Consider the following 12,214-nt stretch of genomic DNA (forward strand, 5'->3'; position numbering starts at 1 on the left):
GGGCGGGGAAGGGGTGGAGGTCAGGGCAGGCTTCTGAGAGTGGGTGACATCTGAGCGTAGCCTCAAAGCTGGACAGGCTGAGTGGCGAGACTGTCCAGATGGAGGGGCCAGTGTAGGCAGACATGGGTCACTGTGTCCACAGTACCTCGCACAGTACGTGTCATTGAGGCCCAATAAATATTGGAGGAAGCGGCGGCGGGGGCGGGGGGAGAGGGGGGAGAGGGGGGAGGGAGGGAGGGGGAAGGGGGGAGGGAGGAGGGGGGAGGGAGGGAGGGGGAAAGGTGGGGAGGAAATACCCTGACCCCACTTGGCCCAGGAACTACCCTCTCACGAGGAGACAGGGTCAATTCCTCCAATTCTCTGAAGAGCTTCATGGGGCCAAAGGTCCCCCTTGTCCTCTGACACCCCAGAACAGTAGCTCAGCACTTCCAGGCTGGAGTTCCTGATACTTAGATGTTTTGCTCAATAACAGGAAGAACTTCCCAACAAGTAAAGAAGGACAGGGCTTCTCTGTAGGGTGGGGCAGTGGTGTGCCGATCCGGCTCAGACTGGCTCACAGGGGGCGAATGTTACATTTTTAAGAACTGTGTGACCTGCTGGATGTTAAGATGGCAGCCTGAAATTGGCCATGGTGGAAGTATTTTACACCATGGGAAATCAGCAAATACTACAAATCAGGTTTTCCCTACTTGGGAGAACCAGCTGTTAAACATTTACCAGCCCGCCACTGGGCATCTTCTGCTACGTAAGGGAGCAATCTTCCCATTTCTAGAAGGATGCAAGCAGAGACAGTCACCTCCTAGGAAGAAAGAGGCTAAGGGACGAGTCTTTAGTGATAGGGCTCAGATTAGATGACGTCAAATGCCCCTTTTTGGCTCCAGAGTCTACGAAAAGTCAGGTTTAAGAAAAAACTTAATCAGGATAATTATTCATGCCAGGCAATTATTAACCACTTGACTCAGAGGCTGGGAGTAGGGCGTGAGGAGCCACATACTTGCGGATCTCACAGATGGAAAACCCTGTCCAACGCCACACAGGGAGTGGCACCAATACTAGGACCAGAACTAGGTCTCCAGCTTCCCACCTCCCAGCCAGAGCTCCTTCCAAGGCACGTGGGCTGGGCTGGGGAGAGACAGAGACATCTTCCTGCAGTTTGTCTGGGGTCTGTCTCCTTCACCAGAATATAAGCTCTGTGACAGCACAGACCACATCTGTTTTGCTCACTGTTGGATCTCCGGTGCCTGGTTTCGTTCGTGTATTCGATTCATAGCAGGTAGTCAATAAACACTTGTTGAAAGCATCAATGTGTCTGAGATCCTTTCTCCTGGCAGCATCGGGGAAGCTGGGAGCGCCAGCATCTGAGGCCATTACCACTTGGGTCCCCATTCCTGCTTAGTGACATGGAACCAACAGATCAGGGTTCACATACCAACTCTGCCCCTTCCTGTGTGACCCTGGCCAAAGCTCCAGGCCTCCTGAACCCTCAGTTTGTTCCTCTAGCAAGTGGGTTGTACCATCTCTGCCTGCTTCCTGAGGCTGTTGCACTCAGGTGCAACAGAAAGTGTTCATTTCAACCTCTAAGTGCTGTTCCCTTCGGAGGAAGGTGAGAGAATAGAGAGCTGGCTTTGGTGGCTGGGTAGTGGTCAGGCTGATGCTCTCTTGGGGCTGACTTTTGGGATCATCTGGGCCAGACCAGCCCATGGTTGGGGTGGGGGTGGGTTGCAAAACAGAGCTCCGATTTCTAAAGGGGCAAGAATGGGGGAGGATGAAAGGAAGTTAGTAAGGGAGAATTGGGAGAGGCATTTTTCTCCTGAGACCAAGTCTCTAGGAGCAGAGGGGGCAGGCGAACCAGGGACTTTTAAAAGCACTTCTGTGTCTCTGCAGAGCTGTTTGTCCCCGCCACACCCCACAGCCCAGGCCTTCCCTATTGCTTAGTGGGTGAGCTGAGGATTGGTACCTACCAAGTCAGGTCAGGGGCGTGGGGGGTGGGGGATGGAAAATCCTCGTATGTTCTGAAATCAAACCTGTGTTCCAAAGGATTCCATGGAAGAAAGATCTACGTCACTTTCCCAGACAGGCATCCACAGGCCCCTCCTGGTGGTGGGGGGCAGGGGGCAGAGAGGGAGACCCAGCTCACCCCAGGCTGTGAGGGGGATGAGGAAGGCAGGCAGGGGGCGGCAGTGCTCCTACAGCCCTCCCAAGTGGCATCTGATTCTCTCAAAGAGGGTGAGGGCAGGGGGAGGCTCAGTGCCGGGGCCAGGGAGGCAGGTGGAGAGGGTGCCAAAGAGGGGCTGCAGTGTCAGCCTGGGCCCCTGGTGAGAAGCAAAATAGAAAGGCCCTGTGTCAGCAGCCAGGCCCCTGGGTGGCAGGGCTCTCGGCTCCATTCTGCTCGGCAGGATTCTAGTTGGCACCAGCTGCAGTCAGGAACAATGCCTGGATTTCTTTTTCTTTCTTTCTTTCTTTCTTTCTTTCTTTCTTTCTTTCTTTCTTTCTTTCTTCTTTTTTTAAAAAATTTTAATAAAGGGGCGAGAAGGACCAGAGCCACTCATGGAACAGCTCAACATCGTGGAAGCGTCTGGGACCATGTGTCCTTGAAAAAGCACAGACACAGGGGCCCCACAGCTGGCTGCAAGGAGCAAGAAGGCACATCACACTGGTAGCCCAGGGTCTCAGCCCCACGGCTGCATCAAACTTGCTGTGTGATCTTGGGTAGGTCAATGCCTCACTCGGGTCCTTGGTCTCACCATAGCCTCCAACAAAGCCTGCCTTCCAGGCCTGACACAGTGATAGTATCTCTTTCCCCAAACTCTTACAGTGGCATTTGGTGTGGGTAGCCCATGACAGCCTGGGAGCTCCTGGAGGGATGCTCTGGTGCATCCTTGTGTGGCCCCTGCATCTCTTGCAGCACTTGACCCCCCATCCATCAGTCACTCAGAAGCTATGCTGGGTGACGGGACAGAGCAGTGAGCCATCCAGCAGCCTGTGGTCTCCAGGGAGGGAAAATAGGTGCTTATGAAATAACCTGACTAGGGAGGCATCACACCAGGTAAATGAAACTCCCTGTGCCTCAGTTTTCTCATCTGTAAAACGGAGACATAATAATACTAATAACTAGCTCATGTGAGGACTAGAGGAGTTTATACACAGTACCTGGCACGGCACATAGAAAGAACTTAACAATTGCCGTAACGATGATGATGCTATGGGGACAGCAGCATATGGGGTTGAGATCGGGTAGGCAGCACATCCGTTAGAGGTATCAGAAGAGGCTTCTCAAGTAGGTGGCTGGCTATGTGGCCTGGAAGGCTGGGGGGCAGAGGTGTTGTCTTAGGCGGCAGAAGAGCACGACGGGAAGAGTATGTATAGAATGCTGACAATTCTGGGAGCCACTCAGCATGGCTACATGACAGGGTCTGGGTGAGAGGTATGAGCCTTGAGGCCAAATGACTGCTGTCCAGGTGAGGAGAGGAGATGCTGAGACTTTGAGATCTTCTCCCACCCCCTCCAGCATCAGAAAGGAGGGACCCTCTCAGAGCACAGGAGCTGTAAGAGGCAGGAGGCTTGACCCTCTTCTGGTCACTTGTCCCAGAGTTCCCCTAGCAGTGCAGGATGAACTAGCTCCCAGCTCACCACTCTGGCAGCACTGATGCAGGTGAAGGATTAGGAGAGCTTGTTTTTGGCCCAGCTCTAACACTTCCCAGCTCTGTGGCTATGGGAAAGCCACCACCTCCACCTGAGGCTCAGTTTAGTCACCCATAAAAGGGCCGCTGTGAGGCTCAGAGGGTGAGAGGTACCCCATGAAGCAATGTGTTAAGGTTATTAACTATTCACAGTTCTGGACAGCTCCCTCCCTATATACATATTTTCCTGTCCCTACCTGGCCAAAAGGGGGCCTCTGAGAGCACTCCCCAAAAGCCATCCCTCCAAACTCTAAAGTGCACTGTAGCTCAATCCAAAGGCTCAGACCTACAGAACTGCAGGATAGTCAGAGGCACATCCTCTGTGTGTCCCATGTGCTCTCACTTGGCAGTTGGGGAAACAGAGGCACAGAATCTGTAAGGTACTCAAGCCACAGTGCAAGTCCAGCAGTGCTGGGCTGGGTGCACAGGTGTCCAGCTCCCGAGGCAGGGTCTTGGTTTACTCTCTGGGGCCCTCTGAGTGGAAGAAGGGGGTGGCAGTGGAGCGGGGTCTGGAACCACGGGGTAGAGCTCCAGGATGAAAACTGAGAAGATAACATGCCTGGTAGAAGGGCTGGGAGAGTCAGATCCTGGAGGCTAGGAAGGTGTGGCCTGAGAGAACAGAGGGAGGGATCCATCTGACTGGAAGACAGAGAGGAGGCCAACCAGGGAAGCCTGCTGTGCGCATCTGCTCTCGGCTGGACCTGACCACCCACCCTTCGAGGTCTCTGAACTGGGCAGGGACCAAATGCCTCCTGGATCCAAACAAGGCGTGGAGACTAAAGGTACTCCCCAGGACGTCACTGCCACGGGAAGGCCCAATCATCACCTGGTAAGTCAGTCTTTACTCCATCTCGAAGTACCTAGAAGGTCACCTTGTCTGCACCATAGCCTGGTGATGAGATAAAGACAGTCCCCATTCTCAGTCCAGAGGCCCAGCCCAGACCTGCAGCCCAGTCCCAGCCTAGCCCACGGAGTAGCTGTGAGGTCCTGAGCAGGTCACTTAATCTCTCTGAGCCTCTTTCCTTAGAGGCAAATTACACCTCTGGCTTGTGGAGAGAATGTGATGAGAGGATAGTTCCCGGGCTTGGTATACAATAAGCACTCAATAAATGTGACTTTCCTCCTGCCCCTTTAGCCCTCTGGTTCCCTTCTGGGGAGGAGGGAGGTTGAGAGTGGAAAGCAATCCTGGAATTCACCCCAACATGTGCCAGTCCCCTATCCACCCACAGCCCACTGAGGCCCCCCTACCTGAGGGGCCCATAGTCACACACCCTGCAGAGGACCTAAAGCCTCCCACCGCTGCCTTCCTCCTGGCCTCTGGCTCCCCTTGCCCAGACCTAAGCAATGGCTCCCCAGAGGGTAGAGGGTGAGGAAATTAATAGCGCTTAAGTCTGTTCTGAAGGTGGGTGTGGGCTGGGCCCTGTGCAGCCAGCACCCTCCTGATAGCTGATGAAGCCGCTTCTGGAGCTGGGTGACTTATGGGCCTGCACCGGCTGAGCGGATTCCATCTTCCAGCTCCCAGTGGCTGAGAAAGGAAAGCACTACCTTCTTTGTTTCACTCAGACCTCCAGGCCCAAAGCGGCCAAAGCCAAGAACAAAGAGGCCTGAACACCTTTATGTGACCTTGCCCTTGGTTTACAGATGCCCAGAGAGGGCTAGCTACTTGCATAGGGTCAAACAGAGCATCTCAAGATGAGGATGCAGAGCTGGGGCTGAGGAACCAGCAGGAAAGTTGGTTAATAAGGACCCGAGTTCCAATCCTGTGGACCCTGGACAAGTCCCTCACAGTGTAGTTTTCTCTGAAGGGGAAATGGTAGTAGCACCTAACTTAAGGCAATATGAGAATTCAACAGACTAATGCCTAAGAGGCCCTCAGCATAGTACCCAGCACACAAGAGGCACTAAGAAGTCATAGCTTTTTCCAAGACCCCACAAGGATCCAACTTGCCTTGTTACTTCTCAAAAGTGGAATAGAGACAGCAAGGGCCTGAGTCCCAAGGCCTGAAGCTCAGGGTGCCCAGGAAGCCGAGGCAGACTCAGGGCCCAGGTGAGATATTTGACTTGCTGTCGTTGAGTGCCATGCTTGCCCAGGTGGGAAGAGCTGAGGTTATCCCTGGCTCTGTGCTACAGAGTTGGGCCTGCTTCGTGTGCTAGCCTTGGCTCCTCTGCCCTCTGCAGCTGCTTCCTAGTTTCCAGATGCAAAAGGAACTAGCAAGGGAGGTGGGGTGGGGGGCGTCTTCTGGGCAGGAGCTTTTGAACACAAGTAGTCACCCTCAAGGTCACCTACATCCCCCATTTCCTGGACATAGTTATCCCTTGTCACTCGCTGAAAGATTTGGACAAAAATGTTGAGAGGGCTGAACATCTTGACCAAGGCAGTCATCAAGGCAACAGGAACTGGCATAGTTGTCCTTAAACACTCAGAGACTCTGCCTTAAGGTTTTGGACCTGGGGTGGGGATGGCTTTCTGGCTGCTGCAATGCAATGGATTCTTGCTGGGGTTGAGGGAGGGGGCGTGGAGAGAGGGCAGCTGTGGCTCCAGCCAACCTTTCAGCAAGCTGAATTCCCACCTTCTAGCCCTGGGTCAGGACTTCAAGGATTTCTCAGGCTCCCCTCAAGTCCCAACTTAATGAACCTGGGCCACCTTGATGATGAGGGGCGGGGGCTCTCTCCCACAGGAATGTGCTGGGACTGTGCCTCCCTGGTTTCCCTGGAAGGCCAGAAGGCTTTCATACCATCCACCCTCCCCAGGGATGCTCAGCTGGCACCCGTGCAAGAGTAGCAGCAAAGCAGCAGCATGATAACAGCCCATGTGACAGGTTGAAAGACTGAGGCCCAGAAAGAAGTGCCTTCCCTTGCACTTAATGGTATAGGAAAGCAGAATTTCCCATAGGAAAATCACGCATCCGCCCTCTGCCACCCCTCCCGAGCCCCACGTGGACCTGAGCTGCAGTCCTCTGAGCCCTCAGGAATCCAGGCTGAGTTTGCTGGCTGTCAAAATAGAGTAGCCTTGAGAATGAATTCAGGGCTGGCAAATTCATATTGCCTTTTCTCCCTCCGGTGGTGGAAGGAGTGATCTTGCCGGCCCCGAAGGAGTTCAAGTCGAGGTCAGAGAAGCCCTCTGAAAGATTTTCTAAAATGGGGGATGGGGGGGGAAGGTACTCCAGCCTGCTCCCGCGTTGGCCCAGGGTCCGCGCTGATCATTCATTGCCCAGGAGGCCAGGGGCAATCCTCGAGTCTGCGTGGCACGTCCGCGCTCCCAAGCGGGGCTTCGTCAATCAGGCAACGGCCCTGGCCAGGCCAGGACGTCTTCCGCTAGTCTCAGGCCCCGAGGGAGACCCCCGCCCTGCTGTCTCCCGGTGTCCGCCTCCCCCCCCCCCACGGCAGTGTCATTGTTCTCTGACGTCACGCTGCGGCCCCGCCCCTCGCCCCCCACCCTCCCTCCCTCCTTCCCTCCCTCCCCCCTCCCCACCTCCAGCTCCTGGCGCCCGATACCCTGCAGCCTCCAAAGCCCCGGCCGAGCAAGGCTCCCCCCACGGCCCGGCCGGGGCTGCGCCCCCTTGTGCTCTCCCCAACTTGCCTTTGTTATTCCAGCTCCCTTCCTCGCCTCGCCTCCAACACCGCGGCGGGCTGCAAAACGCGGAGCACGGAGCCGCCGCCACACCTGGAATCCGAAGCGGGCGCCCGGCCGAAGCCTCCCCCGCTCGTGCGGGGAGGAGGGGTAGTGCGTGCGTGCGCGCGCGTGTGTGTATCCAACCTGGGCTCTGCGGGCGCTGATTATGATTTGGGACTGAGGGTACCGCAAATCATGAGTACGGAGATTTGAGAAAGGAGTATGGAAGAGAGCATGGGGGGATGTGTTTGCATGTGTATGTGACCATTTGGTACACAGGGAGACGTTTTTTGAGTGTATGTGGGTTTGTACAGTGATGCGTGTGAGTGTGCTTGCCGTGTATACGGGCATATTTGTGAAGGAAAGTGTACGTGTGTGGGTGAGTGTGCGCGTGGAAGGGTGTTTGTAATACTGAGTGTGGGCGCGAATGTGTGTGCCGTTTGTGTAGGAGTTTCCGTGAGAGGGACAGCGGACGTCAGCCAAAGTGGGCGCGCACTTAGATGCTCTTGGGGGTGAGTCTGCCAGGGGAACCCCGCGAGCGGGCGCACCCAACTACGTCTCGTGAGTGCCATCGCTCTCTACCGGCCCTGGCCCAGTGCCCAGCCCTGGGGCAGGTTCCCGCCGCCCCCACCCCACCCACGAATACTGGGACCCGGACGCTCCCCGCCGGTTCTCGGGGAATCCAAGCGCTTTTGGACCGCGCAGGCTGCGGAGCACAGACAGCGCTCACGGCTTCTTCCCAGCGCTCCAGCCTCCGAAAGTTGCCCTTGGTGAGGGGGTGGTCCTCTGCTCGCCCCACCCGCCAGACCCCTGGCTTTAGGAGCAACCCCAAAGCCCCTGCCAGAGGAAGGCTTTGGCAATCTCGTTAGCAACTCGCTTAGCCCCAGTTCGGGTACCTGACAGTTTTCGAGGCCCCGAGCGCTCTCCAGTCTGGGGCGTGCGAGAAAAGGGGGGGACATTCCGGTGAGACAGGTGATTTTAGCCCCCTCCTCAATCTGATCCCATCCTAGTTTCAGCATTTCTCTACTGCTCCAAACTTGCTGGAGCAGCTGGGGGTGGGGTGGGGGGGGGTGGCTGGGGAGTAGTGCAGGGACCGGAGGGGAGAGGAGATGAGTGGGAGTGTGGCAGTGGCAGTGGCGGGGCGGGAGGAGGGGGAGTGGGTGACGCGCGAAGCCCATCGGAGCCATACAGGGAAAAGCTTGGAAAGCTCCCAGACTGAGAAGCTGGGGAGAAAGGGAGCAAAAGAGAGAAAGGAAAGGCGAGAGAAAGAAAGAGAAGCGAAAAGGAAAGAGACAGAGGAAGCGGAGAGAGCGCTAGGCTAGCCGAGCTGAGCGCTGGCGGCGGCGGCAGCGACGGCGGTGGCGCGGCATCCCGTTCCGTCCGTAGTTCCGCACCGGCTTTTGTGGCCGGCCGGCGGCGCGGGGCCCTTTGGAAATAGAATAGCCAATGTAATCTGACACTTCAACTTGCTCGGCTCCGGGCGAGTTGATTCACTTACTCACCCCCTAACGCCGAGTTCCTTTTCACTGTCTGTGGACATTAAAAAAGCGAGCGGCGGCGGGCGCCCGGGAGAGCGAGCGGCCGGGCGGCGGGCAGGCGAGCAGCTACCGGGCAGCCGAGCGAGCAAGCAGCACCGGCGCAGCGCGGTGACCCCAGCCCCGGTGGGCGCGGAGCAGAAGCCGGCGCCGAGCCGATCTCAGCGCCCTCGCAGTTTCTCCCGGCCCGAGCCGGCCCTGCCCGGCAGCGGCGGCGGCGGCAGCGGCGGCAGCGGCGCGTCCTCCAGCGGCGGCAGCGGCGGTCGCAGCTCCCGGTAAGTTTGGGGCCAGACCCGGGCGCCCGCTGGTCCCAGGCCTTCCTCCCGCTCCCTGTGGACTCTCGGGGTGCGAGCGTGGGGCGCTGGGTGCTGGTGCTTTTCCCTTTAAGGGTCCCCCGGGACCTGGCGAGCGGGACGAGTGGCCGACGGCAGTGCTTCGCTGCGATCCCTTCGGCGGCCGGGGGCCAAGGCCCAGGCGCCCCGCTAGTGTCGGGCTGCGCGGAGCCGGCTTAGTCTGCGCATGGGGGCCGGGGCTCTTGGGGTGTACGGGGCGTGAGTGCAGTTGTGCGCGCGCGGACCTGGTGCCCGCCTCCTGCCGGCGCGCCTACAGCCGTGGTTCCGTACACCCGGGGGCCGGGCAGGACCGGGATTCGGGAAGGAAGGAAGGGAGGGAGGGAAGGACGGGAGTAGGATCACCTCGGTCTCCCTCGTCTCCTTTGGGAAGACGCGAAGTTGAATGCCTGTGTGTAGGAGAACCGCCAGGGAAGGCGCCGGATTTCAGGGCGGCAAGGGATGATGGTGTTAAGTTGTGCATCTGAATTTCTAGGGAAAACACACACTTTTGTAAATGGGAGTGGGGGCGCGGTTAAGTTGTTTGTGTGCGAATTGCCGGGCGAGACGCGGCGCTCCGTACTATAGGGGAACGCCAAGGGGTGTGTGTAGGGGCTTCATGTAGGTCTCAGAAGCCCAAGGGGCACCAAGGCCGAAGCCTGGCTGGGGCTGCCCCGGCCAGGAGGGGAGCCCAGGGAGAAGATGTGCGTGTGTGTGTGTGTGCGTGCGCGCGCGTTGCAAATACGAAAGTAATTTCCCCGTGTTCTTTCTTCCTCTCCGTCTCCGCCGGCGGCGGCCCCGGGGGAGTGGGAGGCCGGCCGGGGCGGAGGTTGGGGGGCCGTGCCGGGGCTGGAGCTGGGGTGGTGGGCGGGCTCTGGAAGCTTGTTTCGCATTCCTGTCGTCTGGGCTGGGGAGAAAACAGTGGGGAGCGTGGCCTCGGCGTCTGGGGTGCGGGCAGCGGGTGCGCGTCGCCCCCTCGCTAGGGACATCTGTCCAGGAAGCCAGCCGGGCGAGGAGAGGGCGCGGTGCGGAGGGCAGGCTCCCCGCCCCGGAGCAGCAGGGGCGCGGGCGAGGGGCGGCCGCCTTCCCGGCCATTGTGCGCCAGCAGATTTTCACGGGAGACTGCCTCGGAGCCGCCGGAGAAGGCTGGGAGCCGGCCTCAGCCCCGGGTTTAAAAGACACTCCAGGAATGTAAACAACCCGAGCGGGAGGGTGGCGGGCGGGTGCGCGCTTGGGCAGCCGGCCCGGGCCCCCCACCCCTCCCCGGGGGACAGCCCCGTGGCAGGGCCGCCCAGCCCTAGCCCTCTACCTGCCGCAAACTTTTTCCTCCCTTGCCTTCTCTTCCCACCTCGCTCCTCTAGTGGGGCACAGAGCGAGGGCCTCTCCCTGGGCGGGGGCCGAGGGCGCCTGGCAGCCGGCGCCTGAGCCTGGAGGCCTGGCGGTCCGGCCCCGGCTTGGTGTCCGGAGTCCCGACTGCGCCTGCCTGGGAGCCACAAGCTTCCTGGGCAGGCAGCGCCGGAGTACCTGGGTCTCCAAGAGGCTGCCCGCCTGCCTCCCTCCCGCCTCCCTCCCGCTGCTCCTTCCCCCCGCTCTTCCCCGTCTCCTCCCCCCTGACTGATTTTCCAATGCCCTGACATGAGGGAGGAAGATTTAACTTGGCAGCCCAAACAAATGTTCTCTCAGAGGTCCTCCAAGAAGCTGGCGGCTGGGCTGGCAGAGTGAGGGCACTGCTCGGCCAGCCTTTTCTTCCTCTCAGCTCTGCCATGGCCATTTGTGAGCCCCCTGGGTGGACAGCCCAGGGCATGGGAGAGCAGGGCCCAACCTCACAGATTTAAGAGGGCAGGGGGAAGCTGCCTCTGAAAGCCCCTGGCTTGGCGCTTGGCAGGAGCTGCCTGGAGCTGCTTCCTGGTGCCAAGGGTTTTCTGGAGGATTTTCTTGAGCAACAGTTTGTCTCCCTGGTGCAACTCGGGCAACAGAGCCTGGTAGACCAGAGGGATAACCGGTGCTGTCTCCTCCTCTCTTGTGGGTATGAGGACAGGCTGGTTACACAGGGCAGGGCAGGAGGCCAGAGGCTGTTCCCAGAGGTACCTGGGTTTGCTTATTATTGTTTCTTGAAGGTAGAGATAAAGAGGCAGGCACTGTAGCTGGAGAATGGGCAGCTTGGTGGGTGTTGGTGGGTGATGAATTCTGACTGGTCTTCGCTGGCATTTGTGTTATGGTCCTGGGAGTTTGAAAGTTGCTTTTAGGCTCTCCGGGAAGTTTAAAAGGGGAGCAAGCCCTTAATTTTCTCTCTCCTTGCTGCTTTTCGAGGGGATCCAGAGTAGGGGGGAATTCCTGGCTTCCCACTTGCCTGCTGCCTGGCCCTCGTGCTGCGGTTGGTGAATGCCCCAAGCCTTGTGCTGACCTCTGTCTTCAGGTTGAAGATGTTGAAGCACCAGCATCAAACAAAAGACACATTGAAAGCCGAATCTGCCACAGAGCACGTGTGACTTTGAGGCCAAGGGAATGCGTTTGGAGGGAGATGGTGTTTTCTTCTGAGTTTTATGTTTTCGGTTGGATTTTGTTTTTCCCAAAAGGCCAGAAGCATCTCCTTGTCCCAAGTCATGAGGTTATGCAATGCTGTTTTCACACATAAATCTCAAAACTTTAGACTTCTGAGTTGGTGGCAGTGACGGGGTGGGGGAAGGAGTGGTAGGGAGTTTTCAAGAGTTTTAAATGGTTTTTGGATTGGTGTTTTGAGGCATTCAGGGTATGGCTCACGAAGAAGAGTTGTGAATAAGAAATTGCTGCACTTATGGGGAAGCTTTGATAACTAGTCCTGTCTATGCAAAAAAGGATTGCTGGCTTCTTTAGGGGACAAAATGTCCTGTTTCCCTCCTAAGGAAGGAGAGAGGAGGAGCCTCATTCCTTTCTCAGCCAGGAGCAAAGAAAGGTCCAGAGACTGTGGGGTTTATCTCTCTCTCTCCCTCCCTTCCCCCCACTTCCCCTAACAACTGTAACACAACATTATCTCCATCCCTGGTCCCCAGGGATGTGCCCCAACCTAGGACAAGTGTC

At 57.8% G+C, this 12,214-nt stretch overlaps 2 protein-coding genes across 2 annotated transcripts in view; one reads left to right on the top strand and one right to left on the bottom strand.

Moving 5' to 3' along the window:
• LOC106506054 (uncharacterized) overlaps positions 1-7,760 on the bottom strand; it is a 303,642-nt gene extending 295,882 nt beyond the window's left edge. The window contains exon 1 of the mRNA XM_084997449.1: positions 7,261-7,760. The gene's annotated coding sequence lies outside the window, so the exon portion shown is untranslated. The remainder of the gene's footprint in view (positions 1-7,260) is intronic.
• Positions 7,162-9,103, top strand: LOC146396905 (uncharacterized). The gene is made up of 2 exons (XM_084997463.1): positions 7,162-8,063; positions 8,842-9,103. The coding sequence occupies exons 1-2, from the start codon at positions 7,794-7,796 to the stop codon at positions 8,941-8,943; spliced, it is 372 nt and encodes a 123-aa protein (XP_084853589.1). The 5' UTR covers positions 7,162-7,793; the 3' UTR covers positions 8,944-9,103.
• Positions 9,104-12,214: the final 3,111 nt, after the last annotated feature.

Source organism: Sus scrofa, chromosome 14 (genome assembly GCF_054392235.1).
Source record: "Sus scrofa isolate SSC_HxYL_T2T_F1_AM1 chromosome 14, Sscrofa_HxYL_maternal_Yorkshire_Landrace_v2.0, whole genome shotgun sequence".
NCBI lineage: Eukaryota > Metazoa > Chordata > Mammalia > Artiodactyla > Suidae > Sus > Sus scrofa.

Coding starts and splice junctions, on each gene's coding strand:
- LOC146396905 (XM_084997463.1), top strand. CDS start 7,794: ATGCTCTTGGGGGTGAGTCTGCCAGGGGAACCCCGCGAGCGGGCGCAC. Junction 8,064..8,841: donor GCCTCCGAAAGTTGCCCTTG/GTGAGGGGGTGG, acceptor ACATTAAAAAAG/CGAGCGGCGGCGGGCGCCCG.